At 26.8% G+C, this 15224-nt stretch overlaps 1 protein-coding gene across 1 annotated transcript; it reads right to left on the reverse strand.

The window, feature by feature from the left end:
* Positions 1-4267: 4267 nt before the first annotated feature.
* Positions 4268-6703, reverse strand: LOC107163684 (uncharacterized). The gene is made up of 4 exons (XM_089221127.1): positions 6578-6703; positions 5850-5884; positions 5376-5732; positions 4268-4939 (listed from the first exon to the last, which is right to left on the reverse strand). The coding sequence occupies exons 1-4, from the start codon at positions 6619-6621 to the stop codon at positions 4464-4466; spliced, it is 912 nt and encodes a 303-aa protein (XP_089077253.1). The 5' UTR covers positions 6622-6703; the 3' UTR covers positions 4268-4463.
* Positions 6704-15224: the final 8521 nt, after the last annotated feature.

Below are 15224 nucleotides of genomic sequence, written 5' to 3' on the forward strand. Positions count from 1 at the left end.
TGATTTGTATTCAATCATTGTATTATTTTGAGAACAATTTTCAAAATAGTAGATCACATGATACGGTCCGTCGATTCTCGACTTACCGCGATCGTGAATAATTATACAGTTGTTTTATATGTACATTTTGTTTGTTTATTGTGCGATATGGATTATTATATACAATAATAAATGTGAGGGAAGTTGGTTCCGGGCCGTGCGGTTGGCTTAAAGAAGCGGGCCGCAACGGGCGGTATCGGGCATGCAGAGGCACGATTGAATGTACAAATATTGGGACTTGGGACAATTTACTACTATTAAAAATTATATAATAAGAAAGGGGATGAGTTAGAATCACTCTCCCACGGTCTCTTATAAGTCGTGTTTGATTTGATACTATGTCACAGTGATACCTGAGCAGGCACGCCGAGGGGGGTTATCAGATTGGTGGTTCTGAAAAGAACCGTTTCTTATTGGTCGCGATGGTATATCGACCGTAAGCGTAGTAACAACGCTAGTAGTTCGTCAACGCCGAAGACTGCCTTGCATATCGACCGTTCTCGACGCTGCGTCGATGGTTTCGTCCGTGGTGGTGAGCTGGAACGCTGTGCTTGTCGGTTGCCGCTTCGTATAACGAGTGTCTTTGTCGCTACGCTAATGGCCTCGTCTGTGGTGTGACCGGGAACGCTGCGCTCGTCGTTTCGTATAACGAGTGTTTGGCCGCTACGCCGATGGCTTCGTCCGTAGCATAAGGTGAAGATGTCGTGATCGTCGATTGCCGCTAGGGATGCGCAAACAACATCGATATTATAGCCGCTGTATCGATGACTTTGTCTGCGGTGTAGGCTGGAACGCTGCGTTGATGAATTCTTGATGTGTCTTGATTCCTTCTGTAGTTCGGTGTGTGTAGGTTGGACTGGTTGAAGGATTATTGAAGACTGTGTTGGTTATGTTGAATCGTCCGGTATGCAAGTCGTCTGCCGTACCGACTAGTAAACTATCTGCTGCCGCCGTGTTTAGTTGTGTTTACTCGTGGTACGATACATTATGTAGTTACTCTGTTTTGGAGTAATTGACGTGGTGAGGGTATCGTTGGATTCGTCTTACTCTCCCCTATCTACAACCCTTATTGTTTTTGGTGTGTTGTTATTTGGGGCTTTATTATTGTTCCCTAATGTTAGTCTGTGGGGTTTATGCTGTCATACTGTGCGCTGATTGGTGGTCTTGGAAAGGACCGTTTTATATGGTGACGTTTCCGTTACACACAAAACAAAAATTTTGGTCATTGAAATTCAAACTTGTATTCATTGTTTAAAAACAAATTTGAATTTGAAGTATCTAAAGCAAAAAAAACTTTGTTTATATATTATTTTTAGATTTTTTAGTTACAGTCTTGCAGAAGAAATTAATTATATGGTTAAGTTTTTATATTTATTTACTATGTATTATCAAATATCTATCTTAAGCTAATCTCGTGATAGAGTTACATCATTATTATTTGGATAATTTAGAAATGATACCAACTTAATTATGTCAATATTATCATAAATATTTTTTGGTGAGAAATTTGAATAATAATATTTATTTAATTATATCAGCGAGGAATAATATTTTGAAAATTAATATGAAGTGCAAACTCGGATGAAATAAACCAAGGAGCTCGGTTATTATACGGAATAGGTGTTTTGACATATTTGCATACAATACAATTTATCATAAATATATGCATTTTTGTATTGATATAACTTTATCCTCGGAATCTGTTATTGGATATTACAAATTGATAACGAAAAGGGTAAAACAATTCTTGAAATGTTTAATAGATGAGAGATCTTAAAGATCGAAAATCAAGTCTAGAATATTTAGGAAATCAGAGGTAATTTTAGTGAGGTAATTTTCCAGTTTTCTCAATAGTTTATCAAAGTAGCAGAAAGTATTATGAATTTCAAACTTAATACGACAACAATAATCCAACTGCGCCGTGACCTTTGGTAAACAAAGTGAGAAAAGTTACCAAAAACAGATTTCTGTATGCTGTCTTAACATACATATTCACGTTGATTAATTAAATTGGGATCTGAAATAACATTCATTCATTGAAATATGTATCTTATTGACGGTTCATTTCATGATCGTTTTACGAAGATTTAATAAATTGTAAAATTTTGTTCTCAATATTTTTATAGTTTTAGATTTCATCACAATATTTAAAATGTATGTTTATAAAACAAACAAAAAATATACCGTAGATAGAACCTACAATATTTTGTGCGCGTAATACATGGTAATTACATTGATTAAAGATTATTATTTATGGTTGTTAATATTATAAATAATATTTTAGATTACTTCTTTATAAATATTATTAACAAGTTAAGTAAGAAATATTATATATGTTTTTTATTGTAATCGTATTAATTAATTTATGGAATTTATTTTGGATTAAAATTATGACAATTACTATTTTAAATAATATTTTATTAATCAGATAATTAAAAAAAATATATATATATATATACCTAATTAGCAAATATTCAATTGATAGTCATATTTCAAAACACTTTTTCATAAATTCTTAAATTCATAAAAAAAAGCGGGTAATTGGATGTCACTATGCTGTACATTAGGTGGTGGGGTGGACCTTTGACTAGGGTAGGTTAGATTTGAATGCAATGATAGCCGATAGGTATTATTGTATACGAAAAACGATTCTGAACGGAGATGATTTGTCAGTCTAGGATATATTATATTTAAATATTGTCATATATTATATTTTGAAACAAAATATTTTATTTTTCAGTTACGATGCATTTTGCATAAGGCGTGGTTAATCAATTTTTCCAAAAACGTTGCATGTAGTTATCATAATTCATAATAGGTACCTTATATTATCATAGATATATGTATACCTGATTTCATAAAAATTTAAAACTCAAACACTCAAAACATTTTTCCTATAATGATGCTTCGAGTTTTCTCTATAGCTACTTGAAGAAAAACTTATGGGAAACTTTGTGTTGTATTTTTAATCCTTAGTTATGAACACAAGCATTTTTATGATTTTTCAACTTCAAAATAATTTTCAAATATTCATGGTTTTGACGAATTTTTGTCAATATTTGAACTTCAAATGCTAATAAAAAAAAATTGTGCCTATGTATTCTTATAATTTTTTAATCAATATTAGAATAACTTATGAAAAATTTTGTATTAAATTTTCAAGTATTTTGATTAGGCCAAACAAATTTTATCAACACTTCAAAAAAAAATTTCAGAAAAATTGAAAATTTCAGTTGTCTTTAAATATCTCGAAAAAAGTCAAAATATTTTGAAGATTTAAACATGTAAAGAAAATGCCAATCTAAATAACTGGTAAAATTTTCAAGTATATACGACTTATACTTTTTGAATAATCACAAATATTTAAAATCGTTTGAGGATAAATCGTTATCGTAACGCTATTTCGTAAAAATTTAAAATTCAAACGCACTTAAAATTTGTCTTATTATAATGCTTCGAGTTTTCTCTATAGCTAATTGAAGGAAAACTTATGGAAAACTTAGTGTTGTATTTTTAATCCTTAGTTATTAACACATAATTTTATGATTTCTAAACTTCAAAATTACTTGCTAATTTTTGCGTTTTCGACAGATTTCGTTAAAATTTGTACTACAAACGCTTATAAAAAAAAAATTGTGCCTATGTATTCTTATAATTTTTTAATCACTATAAGAATAACTTATTAGAAAGTTTTTATTAAATTTACAAGTTTTTTTGGCCATCTAAAATTTTTTTTTCCGACACTTCAAAAAAAAAAAAATCGAAATTTTCAATGGTCTATAAATATCTCAAAAAAAGTCAAAACATTTTTAAAACTAAACTGTATATAGATAACACTAATATAAAAATTTGGTGAAAATATAAAGTATTTACAGTGATTAGTTTTTGAATTACAACCATATAAAAAAATCGATTTGGTCGAAAACTGGTTTTGCGTAAAAATTCCCGTTTTTCTGTCATTTTTTTTTTGTTTTTCTCAATTTTTTTGAAAAATATTGGTAAATGTTAACTTTTGACCTGTATAATGCACCAAGGATATTCACTTTTACATCGGAAACCACCTCCAAAGTTTGAAATTGAAGCATTATTTCGACTAGTTATGCTGTACACACACACACAAAAAAAAAACACATCATTATAAAATCAATACATTCATCACTTCGTTCAGAATCTAAAAGAGAACATATTTTTTACTAGGTAGTAATATATTATGAATATATATGGTGGATACTACGTTTCTGTTTGTTTTAATAATTGATATTATTATAATTTTTAATTTTTAATACAACCATATTAAAATTAAAAAGTACATTTTTTATAAATTATCTTGAAACAATAAATTGTCTTTTTATTTTATTAGTTTAGTGAAATTTTTCCTTAGTATTTTTGTATGGATTTAAAATGTTATCTTCCTCTAGTTTTTCTTAAAATTGATTGCGCTTCATTTTTACTACTCCTGGTTTGAATTTCATGTTTCCCTGCATTTGTTTCATTTTTTTCTCTTTATTTAGTTGAAATCTTAGTTCTTCTTGTTGGACTAATTTTAAATCCTCTTCTTTTTGTTTCTGTTCATTCCTTTGTTCTTCTAATATTTGTTTTTCAGCTTCTTCTCTTTCCCTTTTTATTTCTTCTTCGTCACGTAATTGACGTTCAACTAGTTGTTGTTGTTTTTCTAATTCATTTTCCTTCCTTTTTCTTTTAAGAAGCTCTTTACGTCTTTGAATTTCTATGTTATATTCACGTTGTATTCTTTGCTGTTCTAAAATTTCCTGTTGCTCTGATTCTGCTTGTTGGTGTTGTTGCAACATTTCATTTTTCAAATTGTTTTGTAGATCTTCTTGAGGTTGTTGATCATATGGCAGTTGAGCTGGAGTTGGGCCATAATTATTTAGTGTTGGATCTTTTAAAAAACATAAAATACTATTAAAATTAGAATAAAATAATACCTATTAATAATTTCAGTTTACATACTGTAAATTAAAAAATAATCGACATTTAAGAAAACTAAGATTACGGTCATTATCATATTTTCCTTACGAAAAACACCGAGGATAGACTGATGCTTTCTAAAAATTATGTGAAATACTAACACCTAACCCAGAGATGACATCAATTTTCTTTAACTACTCATTCAAAGAGTCAAACCTGTTCCAGATAATATGACGAATATACATAACATTAATCACTTGTAATTAAATTATCATACACTTTTCATGTATCATTCATGTACTTAGAATATTTATTATTTAGCATAAAAATCTTTAAAATGCAATTTAATTCAATAACCTAAGTAGTTGAGGCGTATAAAAAATAAATAAAAATAAAATAAAAAATACCACTATAATGATTAGATTGATAAAGTTGACTTTTGTCTTGCATGTTCATGAGTTGAGTTAATGCCATTATTCTAGCATACGATGACATCAATAATAGAGATAATTGCTGCTGATTTATGGGATTTAACGAAAATGGAGTATTGAATCCTTGCATCATTGGTTGTTGCATTATTGGTTGTTGCATCATTGGTTGTTGCATCATTGGCTGTTGCATCATTGGTTGTTGTATGATTGGCTGTTGTAACATTGGATAAATTTGTTGATTTCCTTCCATTGATAATCTCGACATGCTTGGAGAATCATCTTGAACCTCTTGTGTCACCGAAAGTTCTTGTTGAGGAATAAATCTAAGTTTTCCTGTAGTAAATAGTAATTCTATAATTGAGTATGAGTGGAAAAAATATTAATTTATGTTGGTTCCCTTGTTCAAATAAATTATGTTTGATTACAGTTTTGTAATGATATTAATATTACCTTCATTTATAGGTGAAAGAACTGAATTTGCAAATCTAGAACAAAATTAAAATGTTTTCCATAATATTTCACCGACCATTTCAATTCAATTAATGTTTGTATTCACTTTGCACATTATTTCACAATAATACAACATAGCAAATACAGATTCTATTTGACAAAAATAGAATTCTTAGGATAATGTTACATTTATCCAACATTTTATGAATAACCTGCTAGTTAAGTTTTAAAACTACATATGTATGTGTAGCATTAATTTCATAGAGGTACGTAAGTATTTTAATAGTTAATGAACCAATTATTATTTACTTCAAAACAAAAATATCGGATAAGATTCAATGATTTATTCCAGACAATGTTAATAAATTTTTTTTTAAATAACCATAACTAATAGTTACACTAAATGATTTTCCGTTAAACAAATAAGATGTGTTAAAAAAAAAATCAATAAAAGCAACTGCATTGTTTAGATAGATACCTTATAAGTTATTAAAAATTATTATTATATGCAGGTATTATAATTAGTACCTATACAAATTATAGTGTTTAGAAACAAGCGTATTTTAAAAAATAAATAATTTTATAGTTATGCATCGTACTAATCAATCTAAGTTAGCAATAATCGTTTGATTGTTGGACAATTATATAATATGCAATAATTACGTACCTACAAAAATTAGCTGTACGTTGTGTTTTTATTATTTAAAAATAATTTGGAGAATACTTACTGAGTAGCCAATCCAATAGATAAAACTATCGAGATTAAAAGCATTATTATTAATTTGAATATATGCTTTCAAATAGTACCAAAACTATATATGATTCACACTATGTCACCTTTACATTGGGACGGGTAATATTTATAAGCCAAAATTATATAATATGTTAAAATGTTAAACTCACAAATGTTAGTAATTAGCGATGACTTATTAAAAGTACTGTAGGTACTTTCATTATTTTAAACACATATTTTTTCTTTGTTGCATAATTACTAAATAAAGGTAAACAATATAATATATTATACATATTTAACATAAATGATTTTACTTACCTTTTTCTAATGAGTGTAATATTAAAAAGCCGGGGAAATCCCTCTGCTATATAAAATATTTCAAATGTACCTCGTCATTGAGAATAAGTCATAATTCACAGCAATGAATGTAACATCAGCATATTCTATTGAGGATGCTCATTAGTTTCAGTACTTATCATTAAAATATTTGACTGATTCTTTACACGATTCGTGTTGCGCATAGGAATGAATAATTGATACGTATAATGAACATGAAATGATGAGACTATAAGTTTATCCGAAACAGTTGTACCAACTACCTGCGAATCTTGACTGCTATCTATAAAACATCAGAGAAATGTTAAATTAATTTCAAGTCATCCATCTGTTAAATCACTCAAATCAAGTGGATTTACAATGGGGAAGTAATTATGAGATGGATGATCAATATTAAATACAAGTGCTGAAAATTATATCTTTTAGTATAAATTATTGAAACCATGTGTGGATGTATAAGTAATAATAAAAAAACAATTATAATATTAATAGAATTTTATTTTATTTTAATTGAATTGTACTTATCTATAGTTGTAATTCAGTGTCCATGTGTATGTATGTTAGATTCATTATTAAATTGAACACAATTTTTAATTCATCAAAAAAAATATTTATGTATTTGAATTTTGTTGTTCGGTTATTTACAGATGTCAGCTGTCGTTTTATTATGAAATAAGCCAAGAATTAATCATACACACACACAAATTATTAATTAATTTAAGTCATTTCAGGTCTCAGAAGTGTCATTGGGTTTCTATTAAAATACAAAATATTAGAAGTAGATAAAATATGTAATATCAAAGAAATAAGTATAACATAATATGCTTATACTCGTATAACCATAAGACAAAACATTTAAAGAGGGTGTAGTGGCTAGATGGATTAACTCGTCGGTTGCAACGAGCATCGTCGCCGGTTCGGATCCCAACCATGGATGGCATCGCTTTCCAGGCAGTTCATGCTGTCTATAAAGAGAGGCCAGCACCCCCTACCCGGACATGGCAGAAACCTACGGGTGTCCATTCGAAATTCTGCCAAAAACATCCACGAGTACTAAAACCAACAGTTCCCTCCCCCACAGTTCCACAGGCTAATGGCCTTTGGTGTCAAAGCCTCAATCCCCCCTCCCCCCAAAAAAAAATTTAAAAAAAAAACAACATTTAAAACCATATTATAGTAAAATTTTAGTTTAAACTGTTTTTGCAAAAGTAAAAGCTGTACAAAATTTATGGAAGCATATTATATAGAAATATATTTATTGTTTTTTATTTTAATATGCACTTGTTTCTTTTGTAATTTTCGCATGTTAACTATATCAGTGTTTTAAAACAGCGAGTAAACATCATGTATTTACAATATTGTCTTTTGAGTGCTAAAGTAGTTATTAAAATAGAGCTTATTACGAGTTGTAGTTGAACAGATATTAACACATATTAATATTTAATGTAAAAAAAAAAAAAAAACAAGTACATAATCACCTACCTATATAAAATGTAAGTAAGTATATTATATTTTCTTCTATAATTTAAATTTTTAAATGCACGTTATTGGATATTTATGGTAATTTATTATTTGTTCATATGACATTATAACATTAATAATGTAAAAATAAAACAGAATCAGGGAAATTATAAATTTAAATTTATAATGATATGTCTATAATAATATTACGTTTTACTAGAACAAAAGACTAATCACTCTGCTATTGCTATTATTATGTGATTGATCAATGAAATGTGAAGTATTTAGATATTTTCCTATATCCAGATCTACAAGATATATAGTACCTATATTTATTAATAGATAAATTAACTATACAAATATTAAAGTATAATTTAAAATTAACTTAGTTAAGATAATTATGAATCAACCCAGGGAAAGGGATACAATTTAAATAACATTGAGCTATAAAACATAACGTTTTATAATAATTATAAGATAGTAGATGGACTGCGGGTGAGTTGAACTTTTATTAAAAGAAGGATTTATATGTGTTTATTAATATTACTTAGGATTTGGTTGGTAATAATGCCTTTTTTTTCCGTGACCAGCAATATCATAAATGTTTAAAAAAACAACCTAAATGCTGCTTTTTAATAATTATTTTAAACTGGATTTAAGTGCCCACGTCGTGTTAATACAACAAGGATTTTTTATAAACCACTAACAAGATTACATGGCGCCAGATGGGTACCGTCAGTCTCTCTAAATTAGATCATGGTTTTCTATACCCAATACATTTTTTTACAGTTTACATAGAATGTATAAACAAAAGTTTCAATACTGTCGATTAAAAACACAAAATTAAAAACATAATCCTTTTAGAATATATTTGAATCTTTTGAATTTAAATTCAATATACCCAATCATTGTGTAGTTATAATATTAAATCAAAGGTAAGTTAGTATGTACACTCTATACAAACTATTTAAAATTACTTATACATACTTATGATATAAAATACTTAGAATAGTAAATGTAAAATGTAAAATTATGAAATAGCATAAAAAATATAGCGTACTTACACCTACAAAAATATTATCTTGATTAATTCGTTTGATATTTTTTTTTCAATTAACGTCGGAAAGCGATGATAGGTGTTATTATACAAAGTGTTATACATTGTATTATTGTATAATGTATACCTACAAAGTGGTTATATTAACAGCGAACACTCACTATTTTGAAAAATTGTATGCTGTATAGGTGGTATTTGAATGTAAACTGCATTTGTAAATTTTATTTTATTAACTTTTATTTAATACATTACATCAATTAGCATAAAACAAACATTAGTTGTAATAAAAACCTTATAAGCACGAAACGCGTGCATCGTGTACAAGTGTACGAGTGTGTATGACAATTATATTAACATAATCTAGAACAATAATCATAATAATACAATAATGGTAATAATAATATGGTATTATTAAGTAAATAAAATTATATTTTAGGTTATTTGGTGAATGTAAGTTACATATAATTCCATTAAGGTTTATTTATTTCAACTAAATTTTTGGAAACCTCTTTTCGAATCTATATTATGTTTTCTGATTTTTTTTTTTTTTGGGGGGGGGGGGGTCGACGGACATTCTCAATTCTTATACTAACTTTTTTTCCCATTAAAACGATTAGGTATTTATTATTATATAATATATTTTAACCTCATTAAGTTTTACTGCGTTGGTATGTCCCAACAATTATTAATGTTTATTTTTATAAATATTCGAGCATGAAGATGTGTTAACATATTATATTAAATAATATATATAGTATTATATACCTTAAAATGATCATACACTTGAAGGATTTCAATTATGACAATTTCTGAAGAATAAATTATCACACTAGCTTCTTAGTTTTAATTTTTGATCTTAAAATTAAAAAAAAAAGATAAACTAAAAAAAAAACTAAACCATATAACTAATCACTTTGGATGTTCATGTTTTTAGAAAACATTTTTTGTTTTTATAAACTGCTAAATGTATGTCTTCATAAATTTGTTTTAATATGAGTTTAGTGTATTTATTAGCTTAGAGAATGTATGTAATATTATATATATATATATATATATATATATATTGTATATGTACTTATATACATTTATAGATATTTTATCATGTTTTGGTAACAAATTGAAATGCAAAATAAAACTTATCGAACGAATAAAACTATTTCGAGTCTTTTAATTTATGTTGGAAACTTAAAACTAGAATAATAATCATATTTTTTTTTTGATGATGTTTCAAAGACTAGTTTTCGTTTTTTTGTGATATATGACACTTTTATATCATTGTTTAACGGCTTGGCAGTAGCTTAAGTTACTGAAATAAAATTGTTTGAAAATCAAACGTTATTCGTGTAGCAATTTATTAAAAGTATTTTAAAATTTATTCATTGTTAATTCTACAAATAAAATACGATTTAAATGATATCAGATATCATACCATACCAATATAATTTTTATAATATTGTCGATATATGTCAAAAAAAAGTATTCTAAAACCTTTGAACTAAGTAAAATGAGTGGCCATTAGAACCATATATTTTTTTAGCAATAACTTAATTGGCCTTATTCGATAGTTAGTTAACATAGAAAATTGGATATGAATGGCTGTTATAGATGTAGAGAAAAATAGTTCTCAATATACTCTGTATAGTCTAGATAAAACTTGAAATTCACCTCCAAAAGTCAAATTGTAACAATATTATATAATCCTCTATATCCAAAAGCATTAAATATCGGATAATGAGCATTATTCATCTAGGTACTATTGACCTGATTGACTTACTATTTTTGTGTCGTAATAGACGTATTCAGTTATATAGGTATTAGATACTCCAATTAAACCTAGGTTAATAAATTATAAAAATAAAAACAAAGTCTATTTCTAAATGTGTACATAAAGTAGTTGATTGTACTATTGATTTGTTAAATAGCTTTAATAGTTGAATTAAATTTGTCTAGAAACATTTTTTATAATATTGAATCGTAAAAATATTATTTGTTACAATTTTATAATTATTATTCAGTGAACATTTCATGTACCTATCTAAGGTAATTTGTTTTAGACTTCTACCAATATCCAAAATTGATTTTTTCCAAAACTGATTTCGTGTAAAAATTCTTGTTTTTCTTGGTTTTTACCAGCGCTTTTGAAAACTACAGGGTATTATACATTTTTACGTCCTTAATTCACCAACTGGATTCACTTTCCAACCGGAAAAGTTACTAGAGTGAGAAGTCGAAGCATTATTTTGACAACTTATCGTGTACATAGACACAAAAATAAAACACACATCATCATAAAATCAATACATTTATCGCTCCACTGAAAATACTTAACATCAGAATAAATAATTAAATCAAATAAAGTGATTATATGCTATTATTTGTAAAAGATTTTTTCAGTTTTAATTACTTCGATTTAAATTTAAATTGCCTATACAGATACAATTTTTAAAGCAAATACAAATATAATTACAGCTAGTATAGTTGATTACATTTGATGGAAGTTTATATATTTTAAAAGGCATTTATAAAAATTGATTATTAATCTTACACGTTTCCTAGAGTAGATGTTCCGTGTTGATGGAATATTGGAATGTACAGTTTTTTATACAGAAAAATTGTTTTATACTTAAAATTGTTTGTCTTGATTAACTTTATCTTAACTAACAGCTGATACCACATTATAAATCATGAATAAGGGCTTTTTACCAAATAAAATATATTGAAAAAATAGAAACAACTCAATATTTTAAAAAGAATAAACTCGTTATTAAATTATGGCTGGTGTATAAGAACGATAAATGTAATAGGCTTAATAGAACTAAAAAAAATCAACTGTACCGACTGTACCTAATATTATACATAAAATATTGTAGTGAGATAAATAAGTAAAATTATAACTTTTATTTTTTAGTACCTATTAGTTATTAGATATATATATATATATATATTAGTTATTAACAGAAAATCTATAAAGCAGTACCTGTTATTAGCATTGCATTAAAATTAATAATATATGTAAATATTGTAAATATTATTTTCATAGAGTATATGATGATTTAAGATATAGTGTATTTGAATGATTTCATTTAAACTGCCATATTAAATCATGGTGCATAGATCAAATAGACATAATTCGAATCTGCATACACTCTTATACAATATACAGTATACACTTTTCAATTATAAAATAATAAATAATTTTTTACATGTGGTTCTATTAACCTTGCAACATTATATTAAAAATAAAACTTATTTATTTTGGTTAAGAATAGATATTTTATAAGCTTTATAAATACATACATAATAAACACAAATACACAATAGTAGTATTGACCATTGTTAAATTTTTCAAAAATTAAAGTGTGCACCACGTTCCTAAATAATATCGTTATAAAATCACATACTAACGCAACTTTAACAATATTAAAGATATTCGTGAATTGAATTTTTGAATGACAATTAGCGATGTAGATATATCATTTATTTTATTCCATCCAAAAATTGAGATCAGACACATTAATTTGGACTTATTGTACATTTATCAAATTAAATTTAAGAACCCAAACCCATACATGTATCTCACATAAAAAAAACCTTGTGCTCAATTTATATTAAATGTATACATTTTCAACCACCATTTTTTGTAGAAACTGGAATTCAAAACTATAAATAATACATAAGTTATTCACCTAAAACTATTCAATGACCCCTTTCAATAGTGTTATTATTTTGTTTATACAGTGAAACCTCCTTTAACGGACATATCTCAATAGCAGACACCTCCAAATAACGGACGGAATTTTGGGGACGGTGAAATGTGTACTCGCTGTATTTCCCCTCTTAATAACGGACACCTCCAAATAGCGAACGACATCTAAGCGACCGAGAGTGTCCGGTATTTAGAGGTTTCACTGTACTTAAAAATAATGTAATAAAATCGAATTGCAATCTTTGGTGAAATTAACAACTTATAACGTGACGTTATTTGTAACATGGATATTTTGTACATACAATATCGTGAATAGGCACAATATGCATATCTTATATTTAAGAAATACAGTTCTCAAATTACTAATTGGATATTTGATACATCGGAGATTGTTCAATAGTTATATACACAGTATAGGATGAAATTCATAAAATATTGACAATATAATAACATACTATACAGTTATTGCATTCGAGCTAATATTATGATCTCATATACATAAAGGTCAATTTTTTTTTAATTTTATAGTTCGAAAAAAAAACACCAACAAAAGTTAGGTTAGTACAAGCAGGTTTCGAATTACGAGATATTATAAAGATAGGCTATACATGATTGCTATGTATAATTGAGTTACATTTTTTTTTTATGATTGAAAAAATGTATTTGTTTCATAAAATTAATTATAGGTATCTAGGATTTTTTATTGATTTGAACCGATGTAGTATGGTGTCTAAGTTGAATGTTATCCTGTGATCAACCAATTCTTGGCTGTACAATAAACAGTCGGCTATTAAGTATTTGTGGTTAATATGGTCCCGCAGGTTTGGCAAAGGGGATGGGGGGCCTCTCTGACCATCAGGAAACTGTGGGTGATTCTGTTGTGACCAATTCGAAGTCTGTTAAGAACAGTATTTTCTTTGCCGTTGAGCTCTGGATTTACCAACAGCAAATATCCCTCTTAATCTTGTTTAATTTAGTATTTCCTATGTTCCAAATTTTTTTTTTCTCAAATCACATACAGAACAATGAAATACATGAAATTGAATAAAATTGCCGTTTATTTTTTTGTATACTCATACATGTGTTTTTTCAAGTCGTCATATTATGGCATTTAGCTTATTAAAAAGGTTTCATTATTGTTAATGGCTATTGAAGTTTGTCAGCTATTTCATTGTATATTATTCTCAAATATCCAGCTAACCACATAATGATGATATGTTTACCCAAAACGGAAGCTTTGTTGAGATTGTTCTGAATTTACATAAAGGTTAATATTATATAACAGGTGAGTCGGCGGTGAAATATATAAGGTGCAGAGTTAACGAAGTATGCATATTATAAGAGTCAGTGTTATTCTTTGTAATTAAAATTGAAAATAATGCATTCTATTCAACGTTTGATTTCTGAATTTTTAAACATACTTAAAGATCAAATTATTTTTAAATTCTTGAGATTTTCTTACTGCGTATGGAAATACGGACTTATATTTTTTATATAAGAACTTCCTTTTCTACAATTGATCGTATAGCAATTATCTTTTAGGAACACTTTGTCGTCTAATTGTATGAAAATAAAAATGAAAATGATTATTACAATTAGTTTTTAGGTAAGAAATATAGAATACTTATTATTATAGAATAATATAAAACATTTTTATTTTTATTTTTTAATACTGAAAATAAAAATTTTAAATCTGATTTAAAAAGTAATAGCTTTAAAAAAATATATTTAAACTTTAGCTAGTAACTATTTAAAAATTATCATTAAATATTTTAAAAAAATATATACTTATCGAACTTAAAGTATTAAAAAATTAAGTGTTTTTTCTACAATTTCATTAACTTGACTTCACAAAAATAATGAGATTTAAAAAAATTATAAAAATTAACTAAACGACTAAAATAAATATTTTTAAAATTAACTTTTTTCTTAAAACCACGTTTACCTAGAAATCGACTATTTCGATTCTTTAAAAGAAATTTATATCAGATTAAAAATTTTTATTTTCAGTATTGAAAAATAAAAACAAAAAACGCCTTTATATTTACATAGGTATAATAAATGCGTCTGTAAATTATATAT

Source organism: Diuraphis noxia, unplaced genomic scaffold (genome assembly GCF_037042655.1).
Source record: "Diuraphis noxia isolate RWA-SAM2 unplaced genomic scaffold, SU_Dnox_SAM2 contig0002, whole genome shotgun sequence".
Classification (NCBI taxonomy): Eukaryota; Metazoa; Arthropoda; class Insecta; order Hemiptera; family Aphididae; genus Diuraphis; species Diuraphis noxia.

Coding starts and splice junctions, on each gene's coding strand:
- LOC107163684 (XM_089221127.1), bottom strand. CDS start 6,621: ATGCTTTTAATCTCGATAGTTTTATCTATTGGATTGGCTACTCA. Junction 5,885..6,577: donor TCTATTGGATTGGCTACTCA/GTAAGTATTCTC, acceptor ATTTTGTTCTAG/ATTTGCAAATTCAGTTCTTT. Junction 5,733..5,849: donor TCTTTCACCTATAAATGAAG/GTAATATTAATA, acceptor TATTTACTACAG/GAAAACTTAGATTTATTCCT.